General features: G+C 41.9%; 1 protein-coding gene across 1 annotated transcript in view; it reads right to left on the bottom strand.

Annotated features, from left to right (window-relative positions):
- Nucleotides 1–20,617, bottom strand: part of LOC125452656 (structural maintenance of chromosomes protein 6-like) — a 104,559-nt gene that overhangs the window by 32,042 nt on the left and 51,900 nt on the right. The window contains exons 14-17 of the mRNA XM_059645708.1: nucleotides 17,650–17,828; nucleotides 9,310–9,511; nucleotides 6,198–6,312; nucleotides 774–934 (exon numbers count right to left, since the gene is read on the bottom strand). Coding sequence (XP_059501691.1) covers nucleotides 774–934; nucleotides 6,198–6,312; nucleotides 9,310–9,511; nucleotides 17,650–17,828 — 657 coding nt within the window. The remainder of the gene's footprint in view (nucleotides 1–773; nucleotides 935–6,197; nucleotides 6,313–9,309; nucleotides 9,512–17,649; nucleotides 17,829–20,617) is intronic.

The following is a 20,617-nucleotide window of genomic DNA, read 5'->3' on the forward strand; positions in this document are numbered from 1 at the left end:
CAAAATATTAATACTCAACATATTGATTCCCAATGAAACTAATTTGAACACCATGGACATACCCCAACTTATTGTTTTGATTGTCAACAAAATGGAACAAAAATACCTGGTGATAACAATGACCTGGTGTGATAAACTTTTCAGCTGATTAAAAAAGATTTTTGCAGTTTAAGAATATTTCAAAATAGTTGTAAAAAAGACATTTTTAACTTTTTTGACTGAGAGAAATAAAAATAGCTGAAATAACATTGTATCTGTATGAAGTAGGATTTTTCAAATGTGTTTGGTGCATAAAAATGGTTGCATGTAAACGTGGCAAATTTCCGCCCCAGAAGGACTTCAGTGAACGACATGGGTTTTTGCAACAACTGGGGAGAATTGTCATTTCACTGACACTAGATTTATAATCCAGATATATTATTTGAGTTTAAATTCCATTATCTGACAATGGTGGGATCTGAATCTGTGTCCCCAGTTAATTAGCCTGAATTGCTGGGTTACTAGTCTAGTGACAATAACCACTTGCTTCTAAAATATAAAATATATGCATGAATATAGTTTTAATCATATCAAGTAATAACAAGTATTAACATGCTCATCACTTAAAATTCCTGAACCATAATTGAACAATTACCAAGTCAAAGGGCAAGACTTGAAGGATGTAGTGAAGGAGAAAAAACAGGGCTGTACTCAGGGACCCCTTTAATTACCTATTTTGCTCCTGCCGGCATCTTTCTGAGAGATTGTAATAGTTGATACAAAACTGTACAAACCTGATTTTGGATTCCACATCGCCACCCAAATATCTTGCCCTGTCTGTTTCTGAAGAGTAGTAGCGGTTGGGAAAGACCTGGTCACCTGCTGCAGTGAAGGCTTCTCTGCAGTTTGCAGGTGGTCTTTGCTGCTGCATAATTTCACGAGCTCTGCTGTTACTCTAGGGAGGAGAATTGCTAATTCAAAGCTTGCTGAAGAAAAATAGTTTAAACAACAACTAGTTTCGTACAAAAGCAGACAATCCAAGAGACAAATCCTGGTGATTGCGATGGCAGCATTCATTTTCCCTCAAGTATTTTTAAAGATGATGGACTTTTAAGGAATGATAAAGGTAACGTTACACTACTGAGTATATTCTATAGTTTCAGTGAGTGAGAAATATTTGAAAGAATAAATTAGCATGGGAAACTGGCATAAAGGTGCAAAAACCATGGTGTAGTGATGGTGGAGGCTTTTTCATTGTAATAAAAACAAGAGAAACAGTGGTGAGTTATGCCTCACTGGGGTAGCATGCTGGAAATTAAGAAACATAAAAATGAAATGCCATTTCAAATATATGTTTCCTCGCTGAATATGTGATACAAAAACAACAAAACACAAGGCTTACAATCCTTTATTCTCCATTATAGAACCTTGGCATTTCTAAAAGCTTTAACTTATTCCAATATTTTACACTTGGGCCAGTGCAATTACATCATCTTTTCCAGCAGTGTGAATAATAAACACTCTATTCCACAACGTGGCCTCAATAATTACAAACTTATAAACCTCAGCGATGACTTGATTCATAAGCCTCTGGAATTTAGCTAGGGGGCTCTTTAACCCAGATGGTATCGCTTAACATTGGCACAAACTATTCGGTCTAGCCATAAGTGGATATTTCCTTAATCCTCTCTGTAATGGACCAGTCTTACAGAGGAATGATGCACGGACAATATTATCAATGTTAAAGTGGGTACAAACCTATCTTTGTTACCGTATTTACCTGTCTCTTATCCATACAGAGTTTAATTAATTTTGGAACTAACACAATCCATCTGTTTTGACAAGGTTTATTCGAGTGAATCCCCAGCATGTACTGAATCATTGTTTCCAGCTGATCTTCCTTTCCTGGGCTCAATTGACAAAGATATTGTCCTGACTCTCTTATGTCTGCATCATGCCTGGCTAATCCATGCACCTTGATGTCAATAGCACGGGTTCAATTCCCACACCCGTTCACAGTACCATGAAGAACTCTCCTTCTCAGACTCTCCTCTTACCAGAGGCGTGGTGACATTCAGGTTAAATCACACCTAGTCATCTCTCTCTAATGAGAGAACAGCTCTGTGGTCTGCTAAGACTTTTAGTACATCCAGGTGTAGCTCTACAGATTACCTTATACTTTCCAAAAAGTCTTACAAGAGTCTCCCATTGTCCTTTCTCTAAATATGTGAATATAATGCCTAATTGCCCCAACATTTCTGAAATAATACAATGCTATTAAGAGCTGCAGATACTGGTAATCTGAAACAAAATCAGAAATTTCTGGAGAAACTCAGGCAGTCTTGCAGTATCTGTGGAGAGAAAGCAGAGTTAAGTTCTCTCCATAGCTGCTGCCAAGTCTCCTGATTTGTTTCAGCAACTTCTGTCTTTATTTCAGTATCGCTGTGTTATCTAATTGAATTGTAGGAAGTTTGCTTCAAGACCGGTCCACCCCCCTACCTCTGTCACCTTCAGTGCTCTTGCCACTTGACACATTTTTTCCTTCCTTGTCCTCTTCTCCACAGTAATACTTTTTCAACATGTTTGTGACAAAAGAATATTGATCTGAAAACTCACTTTACTAACAATTTAACTACTTTATATGGATTACTAAATTTCACGTTCAGAGTTTGGCCTTGCAAAGGCAAGAATGCAAATACTTCATTCCCTACTTGAACTTATTTAGTTTCTAAATGTTTGTCTGCCAATTCTTTCATTTGTACCTGTGATGCTTCCAAATGCCCTTGAGGTGCCTTAGGTCATTCTAAAAATATGGACATGAAATCCAAAATTGAGGATTTCCCTTTATATTTCAAAACACTTCTCTTAATCGATTTTATTTGGCTTCTAATTTCATGGCCATAAATTGATTCAAATGTACTAAACCCAGTAGATTAATTTGGAGAATCTTTGGTAGATCAGTGGAAGAAATCTATCCCTTTCTCCCAGTCCTGTGGACATTTGTGACAGTACACCCTAACCTTGGTTTTGAGAGTTTGATAGTATTCCTCCAAAGATCTGGATCTGAGGTCAATGCAAGCAATTATATTTCTTTTCCAGACAAACTGTCATGATTTCCTAACAAACATTAAATAAAGTTAACACTGAGCAGAATGTTACTCAATAGGTAGTCCATCGCCAGTGAAAAACTGAGTTAACATTTCCATTACTTCCCTAGCTGTAATTGTCCTTAAAAGAATAGCTTCTGGGAAATCAGGTTGTTAGATCCATAATCATAAGAATACACTAATGACCTGCATTTTCAGAAACAGTCGTCCAACTAGTAATGAAGACAAAGCACATGTTGAGCTTTTCCTACATCCTGATAAGTCTGATATATTTTACAGTACTGCACTACATCTTTATCAAGTATTGGCTCTGTAAAACATTTGTTTTCTGATGTTCGAGTTTTCCGTATTCCCATATGTACTGCCATTGGACTTTCATGTGTTATTTGCAACATCTCCTTTCAATATGTGGCAGTACCATTATTCAATTTACAAATTCTTCATCCACAAGTCTGAGAGGATGTCTCCACATCCTCATCAGGAGTGTATCTCATCACAATATCACCCTGAAGCTGTTGGTGTTAATTTATTTAACTCTGGATCTGCTTCCTAAACCTCAATTAAAAAAAAGACCAAACATTTCTTTCAAATTATCCTCATTCCTAAACAGAATTTCTGGTACCCAAACATTCACTTACAATGTTAGTATGATCTCTAATGATGGACTTTGTTTAACCATTGTTCTGATCATTGCACATGATAGAAAAATACCAGCAAACTGTTTCTGTTGTCTCACTGGATGTTGGGATTATACCTGAAACTACTTTGCAGCAAACTTAACAGCTGCTAACAAACTGACATGTGTGACATTTGGTATTTAAGTGATCATTTTCCTCCTAAGCAGCGTGTGTGGAATACTGTCCAGGCACAGAACATATAGGGAAACAACACAAGGAAGCTCATATCCCTATAACACAGCCCAACAGATTGTTATCTGCTGGAGCAGGGGAAAATTAACCTCCTTAATAGAAACAAAAATAAAAATTCTACATTTTTTTTTTCTTTTTATGCCTCTTTATCATTTGAATTGCTTCTCAATTATTTTACAATGAATCCAGTTATTAAATTTCGCAATTTAAATTCTCCTGGTCCTAGCAGAAAAAAGTTCTATCTGGAGCCTCAGCGATTATCAGAGCTCCAGAAGGACGAGATAAAGAGGTGGGGCTTGGAGCTGTTGTGAAGTTTTGTAGATGACCCTGAACAATTTTGTGAAATTCAGGAGGAAAAGATTTGCACAGGCTCATCAAATGAAATGAAATGCAAAAAGCAAGAATGTGAGGCAGTTCAAGTTTATGTTTTTTAAATCATCAGATTTTTCTGAGCGCTATAATGGAGTTGTTTCCCTTAGAGTAGAGAAGGCTGTGGGGGGCGTGGGGGTGGTGCGGGGAGGCAGGTGGAATCTGTTGAGCTGTACATATCTCTAATGGACATAGATGGGGGGAGATAGACAGAAACATTCCCCCTTTGTAGAGGTTGGACACCAGGCAGCAGGTAAAGGTGAGGAGCTGGAGGTTTAGAAGTAATGGGAACTGCAGATGCTGGAGAATCCGAGATAACAAAGTATGGAGCTGGATGAACACAGCAGGCCAAAGGGCATCTTAGGAGCACAAAAGCTGGGATTAGTGGACAAACTTATTTAACCCAGAAAGTTGTGGGTATCTGGAATTCACTGCATGAAAGGATGATAGAGGCAGGAACCCTTAAAACATTTAAAATCTATATAGATGAATACCTGAAACACCATAGCATACAAGGGTATGGGCCATGTATTAGAAAATGGGTTTAGAATTGATGGATTATTGATGACAATTCTGGCCACAATGGGCCAATAGGCCTCATTCCATGCTGTAAAAACTCTACAATTCTAATGAATCTTAATTTAGAGAACTGCTTTGTAAAGGAATATGGCATTCCAGTGTCCCTTTCTCATATTTACCCGCATTTGTATTTACAATGCGTGCACTTCTGGAAATCGTCATTAACCATCAGAATATATGTTTTATATATCGGTAAATCCTCAGTCACTCTATTGCAGTTCACCAAAATACACTTTCCCCCTTGAACTTTAAAGAGGATATAACTTACAAGTTTGAGTTTTGTTGGAAAAGGACGCACTTTTTCAAAGCTTTATATATTACACTCATCAGGACAATTTGACAAAAATACCCCCTAAGTAAAGGGGAGGAGGGACAAAGTTTATAACCCATAAAAGAGGAGCACTTCCCAGTCAGAGGTTGCTAGCCCTTGTATCTGACAGCACAGCCCAGAAGACTGCAGTACTGTTGGAAGTACATGTGAGATTATGAGGACCAAGGTATCAGATAAGCGCCATTTGCCAGGGAGAGAGGAGAAAAAGTTTTTGAGGCTGAGGTCACAGGGAGAGGGAGGAATAGAAGGAGGTGTGGAAGAGGATGGGTTGGCTCATAACAGCCTTATGCGGGGTCCATCAACAGACATGAATTGACAAAGATGAGGGGTTAATATTTCTGTGTACAAAATACAACAGATTCACAAGCTGCAATTTTCTTTCATCATAACTTCTTTCTTGAAAGTTAAATTATCTAATTCTGCAGTGCAGGAAGGAAGACTCGAACCTTTCACATCATTGCAGTGTTCCTAAGATTTTGAATCATTTTGAAATATAGTCACTGCTGTTACTTTGGTTAGCAGTATGTAGGTCTGAAGTTAAGCAAACAGCAGTGAGATACAGAAAATGATTAGCATCCAATTTTCATTTATTTTGGCTGAAGGGAGAATATTTTCCATGATACTGGGAAAAGTTCCTGCTTTACTCTGAAACAATACCTTGAGATACTTAATGTTTGGCAAATTAACCAGCAAATAAGGATTTGGCTTAACATCTCTCTCAAAAATGCTCCAGCAAATCAGTTCTGCCCCACCAATAGTTTTGTTCAGTATGGATGATCACATCTGGGTGAGAAAGCAATGAAATTAGTTTTGAAAATAAAATAGCTCAAAGTTAACCCTGCTCTGCCATGCAATCACCATTAAGATGCAACATGGTTTAACTCAATCATTATCCCCATTATAACCAACCTCAAGCAAAAAAAGTTGTATTCTGCGGAATTGAAATTGCAAAAATTGGCCTACTTTGATTATCAGGATTCTTTCAATGCTCCTCAAATCGATGAAACAGTTTGCCACCACTGGGTTGCTTATTTCTAAGCATTCAAAAACTGTTGGGAAATCTGGATGGCGAACAGCTCTTTAGAGAGAAACAAAAAGCAAAGTTAATTTGGATCAGAGATAATAGGAACTGTAGATGCTGGAGAATCCAAGGTAACAAAGTGTGGAGCTGGATGAACACAGTAGGCCAAGCAGCATCTCAGGAGCACAAAAGCTGACGTTTCGGGCCTAGACCGATGCAGGGTCTAGGCCCAAAACGTCAGCTTTTGTGCTCCTGAGATGCTGCTTGGCCTGCTGTGTTCATCCAGTTCCACACTTTGTTATCACAAAGTTAATTTGGATTTTGTTTTGTCTGTCTACTGAAGCTTCCAAAAACAACAAGGAGATTGTAGCAAGAAGAGAGCCAGAGAATCAGTAATCATTTTGATATGGTCCTACAATGAAACTTCCAATCAGCTTGGAGCCTGTGACCTAACTGACTTTAGTTGTTTCGTATCACCTTGAGTACTATTGAGGTCAAAGCTTTTTCCCTGCAGTTTGTTAAGTTGAGTAATAGTTTAAACATTTTGCTGGTATGTTGCTTGGAATCACAAGCATTGCACAAGCATTTATCATGAGGCTGGATGGTTGTCTGATTGACTCAACTGCAACGCAATTATGCGCCGGAACACACACCTTAAGATACATGACCATAATGTAACATGCACAAGGACAGCACAGCCTTTTGTCAACTCCTGTTGACAAAGCAGATGAGTGAATACAAATATTTGTACAGCTATCTTAATTGGGGCCTTGGAAAGAGGAAGATTAATTAGGTGAAGTAAACCCCCGGGGGAGTGACCATAATATGATGGAATTTAATCCCTGCAGTTTGAGAGGCTGAAGCTGGAATCAGATGTAACAGTAAAACGATTGAGTAAAGGTTATTATAAAGAAATGAGGGTGGAGCTGGACAGAGCTGATTGGAACGATAGCCTAGTAGAGAAGACGATGGAGTTTCTGGGGATGATTCAGGCGGCACCGCAGAAATTCATCACAAGGAAGAAGAAACACGGTAAAAGGCAGGGAATGAGGCATCCATAGCTGACAAGAGAAATGAGGGACAGCCTTAAAGCAAAAAAAAATCATACAACAGAGGGAAGATTCGTGAAAAGTCAGAGGATTGGGAAGAGTTTAAAAAGCAGCAGGGGGTAAGCACAAAAGCAGTAAGGGGGTAGATATTGAAACATGAAGGTAAGCTAGCTAGTAAAAGAAAATTACAATAGCTTCATAGATATACAAAAAAGGTAAAAATAAAAAAGAGGGGCGAGAATGGACATTGGACTGCTGGAAAATGAGGTTGGAGAAGTAGTAATAGAAACAAAGAGATGGAAGAGGAACTGAATAGGTATTTTGCATCAGTTTTCACAGTGGAAGATACCAGTACCAGAACTTCAAGAGAGTCAGGGGGCAGAGGGGAGTAGGTTGGCCATCACTAAGGAGAAGGTGCTGGGGAAGCCAAAAGACATGAAAGTAAATAAATCACCCAGACGAGATGGACTACACACCTGAGTTCTGAAGGAAATAGCTGAGGAGATTGCAACGGCATTGGTGATAACCTTTCAGGGATCACTGGAGTCAGGGAGGATCACAAAGGACAAGAAAAATGGCTATTGTAACATTGTTTAAGAAGAGATGGAGGCAGATGACAGAAAACTATAGGCTGGTTAGTCTGGCCTCAGTCATTGTAAGATTTTAGAGTCCATTATTAAGGATGGGACTGTGGAATACTTCGAAGTGCATGGTAAAATAGGGCTTTGTCAAGGGGAGATCATACCTCAAAAATCTGTCAGAATCCTTTGAGGAGGTAATGAGTAAATTAAACAAAGGAAGCCCGTGAACAAAATCTATCTCAATTTCCAGAAGGCCTTTGATAAGGCTTCTGCCAGAGGACGTCACTAAAAAAAAGAGAAGAGCTTGTGGTATTAGGGGGCAAGGCGTAAGCATGGATTCAAGATTGGCTGTAGAAATTAGAGAGTTGGAATAGAGGGGTCCTTTTCAAGGTGGTACCTGCTGACCAGTGGAGCTCCACTGGGGTCAGTGTTGAGACTTCAACCTTTCACATTGTCATTAACAATCTGGATGAAGGAACTGAGGGTATTTTTGCTAGATTTACAGATGACACAAATACTGGTGGAAAGGCAGATAATGTTGAGGGAGCAGGGAGACTGCAGAAGGACTTGGAGAGGCTAGGAGAGTGAGCAAAGAAGTGACAGATTGAACACAATGTGGGCAAGTGTGAAGGTATGCAATTTGGTAACAAGAATAGAGGTGTAGACTAGTTTCTAAATGGGGAAAGGCTTCAGAAATGAAGCACAAAGAGAAATGTGAGTCCTGGTTCAGGGTTATCTTAAGGTTAACATGTAGGTTGAGTTGGAAGTTAGGAAGCCAAATGTAATGTTGGTATTTATTTCAAGGGCAGAGATGTATTCCAGTGATGTGTAAGGCTCTGGTCAGACTGTTTTGGAATATTGTGAGATGTTTTGGACCCCCAATCTGAGGAAGATGTGCAGCGGTTGGGTATTCAGGGTCTGTACTCAATGGAGCTAAAAGGGTGAAGGAGGATCTCATTGAAACTTGCAGAACACTGAGAGACCTGAATAAAGTGGATGTGGATAAGGTATACCCACTAGTGGGAGAGACTAGGAGCCAAGGCACAGCCTAGAGTGAAGCGACAACCCTTTTCAACTGAGATGAGGAGGAATTTCTTCAGCAAGAGGATGGTTAATCTGGGCAACCCGTTGCTGTAGAAGGCTGTGAATGTCAAGTCATTGGGTGTATTTAAGACTGAGATAGTTAGTCTTTGATTGGTAAGGGGATCAAAAGTTACAGAGAGGAGGCTGGACACTGGGGATGGAAAGATATCAGCCATGATCGAATGACAGAGCAAATCAAATAGGCTGAATGGACTAATTCTGCTCCTATATCTTAAGGTCTTATAATATCTAATTGATCTTATGTATCTCATGTCTTATTTTGCAATCATTCTGCTTGAGAAAACTTGAAATATTTAAGAATTAAGAATCTTCGTACACACCTGTCTTTTATGTTGTACACTTGATTTGAAAACTCGCACACATTAATTTGGGGCCGTCTTCCTGAGTGAAAACATTGTGACATCAAACTCTGTAACACTTGCTCATCTCTGTAATTATCACAGCAAAATGAAAGCAGTAGTCCTCTCAAACAACTTTCAACCGCCAAAGCCAACTGAGGATATTTCAACCTGAAGCAAACACCTAAAACAAAATAATGTTTCCATATTAAAATTAGTCTTCAGTATTTCCAAGTACATGTTACATACTGTAGAAGGCTGTGTTACATACTGTGTATATTTCCTTAACCGTATGGGATTCAGCACACTGCTGGCATGTTTGTTACACATGTGCTGATACACAAGTCATTTCTGTGAAGGAAAACCGGGAGATTTCACACTAAACATCTGAAGGGCATATTGAAATACTTCCTGTCAGCTAATTTAACTCTTATTCTTCAATGCTTACAACACAATCTGGAGTACTAACATCTCATCTTTAGATTAGGCACTTAACAGCCTTCTGGACTTAATATTTGTTGAGTTCAACACGTTCAAATTGTGAACCGACTCCTATTTCTTTCCTCTCTTTTAGGTTTACTTGTTACATTCTCTGTCACCATGTCCTCTGTCCCCTCACCCCACCCCAGTGAGACTGTCTGTTCTTTACAGTTTTGGCAGCTAGACACATCACTGTTCTGTCATTTTCACTTTCTGATCACTTAATCTGATACATCAATTTCCTTTCTCTCCAGAACTTTACACGCCACCACCCCAGCACACTGTGCCATCCCAACCCCAACAACTATAGAATAAATGCTGCCCCCTCTACACTCTGTTTCAGCTCTGATGAGGAGTCATGTAGCCTCAAAATGGTAGCTTGCTCTCTCTCCATGGATGCTGTCTGACCCTCTGTGATCTCCAGCATTTGTTCTTTTCACTACTTGTTTATTTCCCTTTTTGTCTTTTAGCCCTGCCTCTATTCATGTCCTTTTATCCATTTTCATATTATCTATCTTATTCTGACTTTCGGACTTATAAGTCCAGCCTTGAGGCTGTAGTTCCCATTCCTGAAAGTCAAGTGAAGCCACTCTATGTGGTTCATAGGTTCTCATATTAAAACCATAGGGAGGTTCATTTAGATATTTCTCGCTCAGAAAATATAACATATAGATTGAAATGTTGCACCACGCACAAGTGTACCTGAAATAACTTGCAAATTTAATTACTCACTAATTATAAAATAAATACTTTCCTGTCAGGTACTTCAGGATATTTCTCAGCAGAAAATGACTTTGATATATTAAAAATCTAATCTAATCTAATATTAAGTTGAATGGTACACGTTCCTAAAATGCCTAATTCTGAAAGAAAAATGAAGGCACAGTTTTTTTTATGTGGAGTCTACGCATTGTCCTTGTGTCTATGTGGGTTTCCTCCAGGTGCTCTGGTTTCCTCCCAGAGTCTTCAAATATGCAGATTAGATAGATGAGCCATAGGGAATAAATGGATATGGGAATACGGTAGGGGCGTAGGTCTGAGTGGAACGCTCTGTGAACGGTCGGTGTGGACTTGATGGACTAAATGTCCTGCTTCACACTGTAGGGATCCTAAGAAAATAACCTTTCAAATAAAACAAAATCTTAAAATACAGAAGCAATACAATAAAATTGTAAGTAGTATAAATATATGTTGAAAATACATTTAAGCTATGGAGTTTTAATTGACCAGGCTGTATCTCATGGCAGAAGCAGGACGGCGAGGTTGAAATCTAGAACCAATGGCACCAACCAACTTCTGTCACTAGGTGGGGCTCACAACCTCGGTTGTGAGGTGTGCAATGAGGAGCCAGGAGAGAGCTCCCATTTTAAAGATAACAACAGAATGAAATCCAGGGAGTGAGGGCAGGGGAGGGAGAGGGACTGAGGGGCAGGAAGTGGACAGGTGTCCCCAGGACTGAGTGTAGGAGCAGACGCCTGGCATTTTCCACCTTGACACTTCAACCAGCAACGTCCTATAAAGGCACATGACTGACATTTCAGCTTGGAGTCTGCACTGATACAAATTAAAAGATAAAAGACATTCTATTCTAGTTGCTGATTGACAGCTACAGGCTACTGCTGAGTTTGTAAAATGCTGCGAGTTGTCTAATGCTGTCCATAAATTTGCAAGGAGCAGTGCTACACATGGAGTTAACAGTGCTTCATGCTTCTGAATTCAAGGTTCAATATGTAATCTTCGTGGAACCTGCTCAGAACATCCAATATTACTAACCTATGAAGCTAGTTATAGTAGGCCTGAAATCTATATCAGCTATTTTATATAAAAATTTTCCAAAATAAATACATAAAGAAGTCACTGTGTTCCTTTCTCTACATCAATGGTCCCCTCAAAAATTCAACCTTTGTCAATCATATCTAACTTTACAAGCCCATACTCCTTCTTGGCTCAACCAAGCCTCTCAACATGAATGCTGATTTCAGACCAGACCATGGATTCCAGGGAAGTAATTTTACTAATTCACAATGCGTGGAAAATTTCATTTTAAAAGTAATAGTAGGTAAGTCGTGATCAATGAGCCCCTGAACTTCTGAAACCTGGTTCCAATGAGTCAGGAGGTAATTATTTCCAATCACCAAGTTAATGTCAGCTACCTTAAGCTTATTAAGTTGTGCGGGAAAGATATTCCCTCTGGTGTGAGTAGGATAAAAGAGGATCTTTTGGGTGCTGTGCTATTTTTGGTATCTAGTGGGATGTGTCTTGGAATCAGTCAGATTATGCTTTTACTGTGTGTTTGAAAAACATTAAATTTGTGTTATAAGTAATTAACTTGGTTTATTATATTCTATCTGCACTTTTTTTGGTTGACAAACTTCTGTTTTATTGTTAAAACAAAATCTGCAACATGCGTATTTCAATGAGAAACTACTATTAAAACTGAAACAGAACAAAGTGTGATTAACCAAACCAGGTCCAGCAACTCAGAATGAAAATTTGAAGAACAACACCTTGTCTTCTGCCTGGGCACCCTGCAGCCCAGAGGACTCAGCATTGAGCTCATCAATATCAAATAACCTTGCCACCCATTCCCCAGCTCCCTTCCAGCCCCACCTCCTCCCTTTCCTTCCATTCCATCTTCGAACCCTCCCTTCAAGCCACCAACCAGATTCAATCCTCCCATCAACCAACCAGATCATACCTACCACCAATGTCCGCCTATCACCTCATTCCCTCCCTCCACCTCTTTCCCTCCCCCCCACCCCGCAACCTTTATCTGCAGCTCCCCTATCCCCACATCCAGTCCTGAAGAAGGGTAATACCTGAAACATTGACTTCTCCTTTCCTCCAGATGCTTCCTGGCCTGCTGTGTTCTTCCAGACTCCTGTTTGTCTACCTCAGCCTGGGGACTGAGTTGTCCAGTGATAAATCAGCTGACATCACAACAGTACTCCCAGAGTTTGGGTACAGGAATCACAATGCAAGTGCCCTGTGTTTGTTTGAAGCTGTTTGATCATTGCAATGATTGTGATATACTGCCTAATGCTGCGGTCACTGCTGAGAGACAGGGTCCAAGTTCATGGGCAGCTAGCAACACTTCAAGCCAGTGTGAACCACTCAAAATCAAGGTGAGTTCTGGCTGCAACAAGGCCTGAAAGCATTTTAAGAAGCCCTCACCATGAGGAGCAAGTGACAGAAATGACACAACAAGCCAGGCATCATGTCACAGGATTCTCCAATGCTGAGATGGAAGCCTTGATGCAGGGAGGTAGAAAGGAGGAGGAGGTCCTCAAACATCAGGGGCTAAAAGGGCCTTTAAACAAGTACTGTGAAAGCCATAGGGTTCGATGCCAACAGTATAGCTCCAAGCACCTGGATGCAAATTTAAAAGAAGTTTAACTACCTTACACAAGTGGCTAAGATCAGTGAAAGCATCAACTGCCAACTTGCCTCATAGTCTGCTTCGATAATCATTCTCCTTTCTTGAGCCTGCTAATAATCAATGCTAACCACAAACCTCAAGGCCAGTGTCATCAGTGACCCTTTTGGGGCGGCACAGTGGCTCAGTGGTTAGCACTGCTGCCTCACAATGCCAAGGACCCAGGTTCGGTTCCACCCTCGGGCAACTGTCTGTGTGAAGTTTGCACATTCTCCCTGTGGCTGCGTGGGTTTCCTCTGGGTGGTCTAGTTTCCTCCCACAGTACAAAAATGTGCCGGCTAGGTGCATTGGTCATAGAAAATTGCCCATAGTGTCAAGGGATGTGTAGATTAGGTGGGTTACAGAGGGATGGGTCTGGGTGGGGTGCTGTGAGAGTCAGTGTGGACTTTCTGGGCCAAAGGGCCAGTTTCCACACGGTAGGCATTGATTAATTAATTAATTACTAGTGGTATATTCCCACAATGCATCTTCTCAAATGCCACTCCAGACTCTTCCCACAATCTGCCTGCTTTACAAGATACAGCTGAAGTTACTGTGTTCTTACAGCTTTCTCCCAAACCCCACTTCCCCCAGTCCAATCCACCTTTTGTACATGTACGCTTCCATGAATTTTTTGCCTCGCCTGCCCATAGAGGTCTCCGAGGAAGAACAGACCAAGAAGAAATAAATTGTATCAGTGATAATGGGAACTGCAGATGATGGAGAATCCAAGATAATGAAATGTGAGGCTAGATGAACACAGCAGCCCCAGCAGCATCTCAGGACCACAAAAGCTGACGTTTCAGGCCTAGACCCTTCATCAGAGAGGGGGATGGGGTGAGAGTTCTGGAATAAATAGGGAGAGAGGGGGAAGCGGACCGAAGATGGAGAGAAAAGAAGATAGGTGGAGAGGAGAGTATAGATGGGGAGGTGGGGAGGGGATAGGTCAGTCCAGGGAAGACGGACAGGTCAAGGAGGTGGGATGAGGTTAGTAGGTAGGAGATGGAGGTGCGGCTTGGGGTGGGAGCAAGGGATGGGTGAGAGGAAGAACAGGTTAGGGAGGCAGAGACTGGTTGGACTGGTTTTGGGATGCAGTGGGTGGAGGGGAAGAGCTGGGCTGGTTGTGTGGTGCAGTGGGGGGAGGAGACAAACTGGGCTGGTTTTTGGATGCAGTGGGGGAAGGGGAGATTTTGAAGCTGTTGAAGTCCACATTGATACCATAGGACTCCCACTTCCTACAGACTAAGGGGGTGGCCATGAGCACCCGCATGGGCCCCAGCTATGCCTGCCTCTTAGTAGGTTACATGGAACAGTCCCTCTTCCGCACCTACACAGGACCCAAACCCCACCACTTCCTCCGTTACATTGATGACAGTATCGGCGGCGCCTCTTGCTCCCCAGAGGAGCTCGAAGAGTTCATCCACTTCACCAACACCTTCCACCCCAACCATCAGTTCACCTGGGCCATCTCCAGCACATCCCTCACCTTCCTGGACCTCTCAGTCTCCATCTCAGGCAACCAGCTAGAAACTGATGTCCATTTCAAGCCCACCGACTCCCACAGCTACCTAGAATACACCTCCTCCCACCCACCCTCCTGCAAAAATTCCATCCCCTATTCCCAATTCCTCCGCCTCCGCCGCATCTGCTCCCACGATGAGGCATTCCACTCCCGCACATCCTAGATGTCCAAGTTCTTCAAGGACCGCAACTTTCCCCCCACAGTGGTCGAGAACGTCCTTGACCGCGTCTCCCGCATTTCCCGCAACACATCTCTCACACCCCGCCCCTGCCACAACCGCCCAAAGAGGATCCCCCTCGTTCTCACACACCACCCCACCAACCTCCGGATATGACGCATCATCCTCCGACACTTCCGCCGTCTACAATCCGACCCCACCACCCAAGACATTTTTCCATCCCCACCCCTGTCTGCTTTCCGGAGAGACCACTCTCTCTGTGACTCCCTTGTTCACTCCACACTGCCCTCCAACCCCACCACACCCCGCACCTTCCCCTGCAACCGCAGGAAGTGCTACACTTGCCCCCACACCTTCTCCCTCATCCCTATCCCAGGCCCCAAGATGACATTCCACATTAAGCAGAGTTTCACCTGCACATCTGCCAATGTGGTATACTGCATCCACTGTACCCGGTGTGGCCTCCTCTACATTGGGGAAACCAAGCGGAGGCTTGGGGACCGCTTTGCAGAACACCTCCGCTCGGTTCGCAACAAACAACTGCACCTCCCAGTCGCAAACCATTTCCCCTCCTCCTCCCATTCTTTAGATGACATGTCCATCATGGGCCTCCTGCAGTGCCACAATGATGCCACCCGAAGGTTGCAGGAACAGCAACTCATATACTACTTGGGAACCCCGCAGCCCAATGGTATCAATGTGGACTTCACCAGCTTCAAAATCTCCCCTTCCCCCACCGCATCCCAAAACCAGCCCAGTTTGTCCCCTCCCCCCACTGCACCACACAACCAGCCCAGCTCTTCCCCTCCACCCACTGCATCCTAAAACCAGTCCAACCTGTCTCTGCCTCCCTAACCTGTTCTTCCTCTCACCCATCCCTTCCTCCCACCCTAAGCCGCACCTCCATCTCCTACCTACTAACCTCATCCCACCTCCTTGACCTGTCCGTCTTCCCTGGACTGACCTATCCTCTCCCTACCTCCCCACCTATACTCTCCTCTCCGCCTATCTTCTTTTCTCTCCATCTTCGGTCCGCCTCCCCCTCTCTCCCTATTTATTCCAGAACCCTCACCCCATCCCCCTCTCTGATGAAGGGTCTAGGCCCAATACGTCAGCTTTTGTGCTCCTGAGATGCTGCTGGGCCTGCTGTGTTCATCCAGCCTCATATTTCATTATCAAGAAGAAATAAAGATTATTACTTGATCTGACAATCACCTCTGACATTGCCATCTCACAAACTTGCAGGGGTAACAAACTCACAGGGTATGTCACCGCTCATGAGTCATTATGCTGAAGTTACCAGGCGATAAAGTGGATCGGTGCTGGACTAATGAATCATATCTATGCCAGGATAGTGAGCATTTCCAAGCATGACACATTGGCATTGTCACACACCAACTGCATCTTGAATGAGTGGTATCCTTTGCAATTTTGGTCCATGTGCTACTGAGATATAGTGCCAGGAAAAACCACATATGTGCTGTTGATGTTCCCCCATACCACAGGAAATTTCAACTCTCCTGGTAAAGTCAGTTGGGTGCTCTTTCTGCTTCACTCTCTTTAGAGAGGAAGGAATGATGCCTCCTCCCCTGGCGCCACACTTTCCTGCAAGAGAGGGAAGTGTGTGAGTGATTGCGGAGTAATCCGTTGGGTTGATGTGACTGCCATGGTGAAATTCTGAAAGCATGTCCAACCAGCAAGATGTGAGGCTTAGAGCAGTGGTAAATGTGTGGGGTTCAGGTGAAGCTATAAATATGAGGTAAAAGCTCAAATTGATAAAGATCATTAGGAGGTATGTGGTATGTCTATGATGCATTTAACAGCTTGAGGCATGTGGTGTAGTTGATGCATTTTGATAATTGAAGTTAGATTCAGTGGCCTTGAGATCATGGAATTTTCTACACCAATGCATCCTCTTGCCTTGAATTCTGGCATTGATCTCTGCAGAGCATCCTGCACCTTGTGGATAAAGCACCTGTCTCTCCCTCAACCAAATTATTTCAGGCTAATGTTGAAAAATCTTGGAGCCTGCTCTTTCCCATACTGTGTCATTATTGCAACTTCTTTCATAGAGCCATACAGGTATACAGCACGGAAACAGGCCCTTTGACCCAACTTATCCACCCCAACCAAGTTTCCTCAACTGAACTAGTCCCAAGTGTTTGCATTTTGCCCAAATCCCTCTAAGCCTTTCCTATCCAAATAACTGTCCAAATGTCTTTTACAATGTTGTTAGGAGTATCACAGTAACCTCCACCATGTCCCCCACTCACAATGCATCTCCCCTTTAAGAAGCAAAAAGAGAAATTGCTGGAAAAGCTCAGCAGAGTGCTGAGGAGGGGTCACCTGACCTGAAATGTTAACTCTGATTTCTCTCCACAGGTGCTGCCAGACCTGCAGAGCTTTTCTAACAATTTCTGTCTTAGATTCTGATTTAGGGCACCCGCACGTGGTTCTTCCGGGTTTTATCCCCTTTAAAAGGTACAAGCTAGTCTTAAACATTACTAGCCTCTCAATTTCTGAAGCTCTCCAAATTCTAACTATTTTACAGAGAAAGAAACAACTGCATTCCAGCTTAATGATGGTTTTTATGAATAATTTTCTTTTAGTCTTTAGATTGCAAATATACTAGACCTTTAAACATTCTGGTTATTTCCCAGGAAAATCAAAGGCAATCATTCTGTCACTCCTTTAGATAAGTCCATGTTGCAAAATACTGATTCTTACCTAAAGGGCCAATTGGTCTCTTCCTGAAACGGCCTTGTTTATGTGCTTCCTCTATTTTACGGAGTAATTCAGGCATGTTCCCATTGAACCTTTTCAAACAGTCTGTCCTACTCGCCTTCAGTTTGCCCAGCTCACTTCTCTTGGACTGAACAGTATTCCTCATGGCTTGCTCTTCATGTCTGTGGATATGTAACAGTTAACACCACAACTGCTATATGAAACAAACTCTGCCTTTTCGTAGAAGATTTTATGGTTTAAACTTCCTGCTCACTTTTCATTTAAAAAAAAATAGAATTTACCAGGCATGAATATGTTTATATTTTGGTTTAAAATTAATGTTTGCAACTTACAAGGCACAAACTTTAACCACATTCAGCTGGTGTTTCACTTTATTTATTATTTAATGCCTTGGGGCGCAGGTTCATAGTTCCTTGAAACTGGAGTCACATGCAGTCAGGTGGTGAAGAAAGCATTTGGTATACTTGCCTCTATTTGTCAGGGCACTGAGTACAGGAGTTGGGAGGTCATGTTGCAGCGGTACAGGACATTGACTAGGCCACTTTTGAAATACTGTATTAAGTTCTGGTCTCCCTGCTATGGGAAGGATGTTGTGAAACTTGAAGGGGTTCAGAAAAGATTTACAAGGATGTTGCCAGGGTTGAAGGGTTTGAGTTAGAGGGTATGAATGAATAGACTGGGGTTATATTCCCTGGAGCATTGGTGGTTACAGGCTGATTTTATAGAGCTTTATAAAATAGGGTGAATAGACAAGGTCTTTTCTCTAGGGTGGGGAGTCCAAAACTAGAGGACACAGGTTTAAGGTGAGAGGGGAAAGATTTAAAAGGGACCTAAGCAGCAACTCTTTCATATAGAGGGTGGTGCGTGTATGGAATGAGCTGCCAGAGGAAGTGGTGGAGGCTGGTATAATTACAACATTTAAAAGGCATTTGGATGGGCATTTGAATAGAAAGGATTGAGAGAGATATGGGCCAATTGCTGATAAATGGGGCTAGATTTATTCAAGATATCTGGTCGGTATGGATGAGTTGGACCAAAAGGTCTTTTCCCATAAGTTGTTTGACTCTATATTAACCTAATTTTTTTTTAAATGAGTTAAAATCTATGTTAAAAAGGCAGGCAAGGAATGTTAGGTGAATAAACATGTTAAGCCTTTGAGGATTTATAATCCAAATAGTAACATCTGTGCTTACATTAGATTTAAAATAGCTGTTGAAGCTCAAATTTTAACTTGGATCGAAAGCTCAATGTGGAGCCTGCATGACAAATGGCAACATCAACACAACTCACCAAGGGAGGCTTAGGCCATTTTACTTCGTGAGAACATATAAAAAAGGACCACAACAAGGCCATTTGGCCCCACAATCCTGTTCTACTGTTCAATGTGCCCATGGCTGATATTTCACCTCTACTCCATCTTCCAGCATTAGTCCCACATCCTTAATTCTCTTAGTACCCCAAAAATTATCAACCTCTGGTCTTGAATATGCTCAAACAGTGAGATTCCACAGTCCTGAGGGGGAGAGGATTTGAAAGATTGACATTCATCCTGTCATCTTATTTGACTCAACTAGATCACCTCTCATTCTTCCAGATCCCCAGGGAATACAGGCCTGATCTACTTAATCTCTCTTCATAGGGTAATCCCCTCAGCCCAGGAAGTAATTTAGTGTATCTTTGCAGACTCCCTTCGATATGTCCTTCCATATGGAGACCAGGATTGCACATGGTAGTTCAGGTGTGGCCTCATCAATGTGCCATTGTAGGGAGCCTGCTTTGCTCTTAGTCTTCCATGTTCCCTCTAAAGTCTGAAAGTTGTACTCTGTTTGTTGTATTATACAGTCCCACTAAGATTACCGCTCAGCTGCACAAGCACACATTTAAAGGAAATGTTGCCTGTATGTTTTTTGCATGTGGCACATTCCCGATTGTTGTCTCGCCATGAACCCACACAGCTTAGTGGGAATGTCACATCAATATGCTTGTATCAAAGCTAATATACCATTTGTCTTCCCAATTTCTCACTGTGCCTGCATGTCATCTTTCCATCATGCACCTACAAGGTTCTTTTGAATGAGAACATTTCCCGTCCCTTATTCAAATAATGCAAGCTCTTTTTTTTATTTTTCCATTCAAAGTCAATAAATTCACACTTTATCATTTTGCATTCCATCTGTTCTCACCCACTCACTCAATCTGTCTATATCCCTCTATAGCCTCCTTGTATCCTTACTGCTTCCTTTCCCAGGTAAATTTGTTTTGTCAGTAAATAAAGATGTGCTGCACTCAGCTCCATGGGTCATTAATATTGCTGGTAAATGGCTAAGGTCCAAATACTGATCCTACTAATTTGAGTTTACCCAGCTGAAAATGTCCTGTTAATTCCTGCTCTCTGTTCTCTGTCCATTAACCCATCCTTAAAACATGCTTCAGTAACATATTACCCTAAATCTCAGGAGCCCTAATTCTGCATACTTAGCTTTTGATGTTCTCTCATTCAGTGTTGGGTTTTGAAAATTCAATTGCACTGCCTTTATTTGTTTCCTCTTTATCTATCTTACTGCTTACAACCTCATAAATCCTTGCTGACTCTGCGTAACCATATTAGATCCTTCATAAAAGAGTTGACAACTATAATATTATATTTACTGGTCAGTAGTTCCCCATTTTCTCTCTTCTCCTGTTCTTAAAAAGATGACTTTAAAATGCTGGTACAGGGAGATGTGATCAGGTACAACACATTAGGCAATTTGCTAATATAAGAGCCCATGGTTTTGGAGGTGGTATATTATTATGGAAAAAGGATTGGCTAATCAATAGAAGATAGAGATCTGGGACGGAAGGGTGTATTTTCAGGATGACAACTTGTAATGAGTTGAATGCCACAGGGATCAGTGCTGGGGCCATAATTATTTGCATTGTAGGAAAGATGTTATTAAACTAGAAAGTG

This window comes from Stegostoma tigrinum, chromosome 4, assembly GCF_030684315.1.
Source record: "Stegostoma tigrinum isolate sSteTig4 chromosome 4, sSteTig4.hap1, whole genome shotgun sequence".
Taxonomy (NCBI): domain Eukaryota; kingdom Metazoa; phylum Chordata; class Chondrichthyes; order Orectolobiformes; family Stegostomatidae; genus Stegostoma; species Stegostoma tigrinum.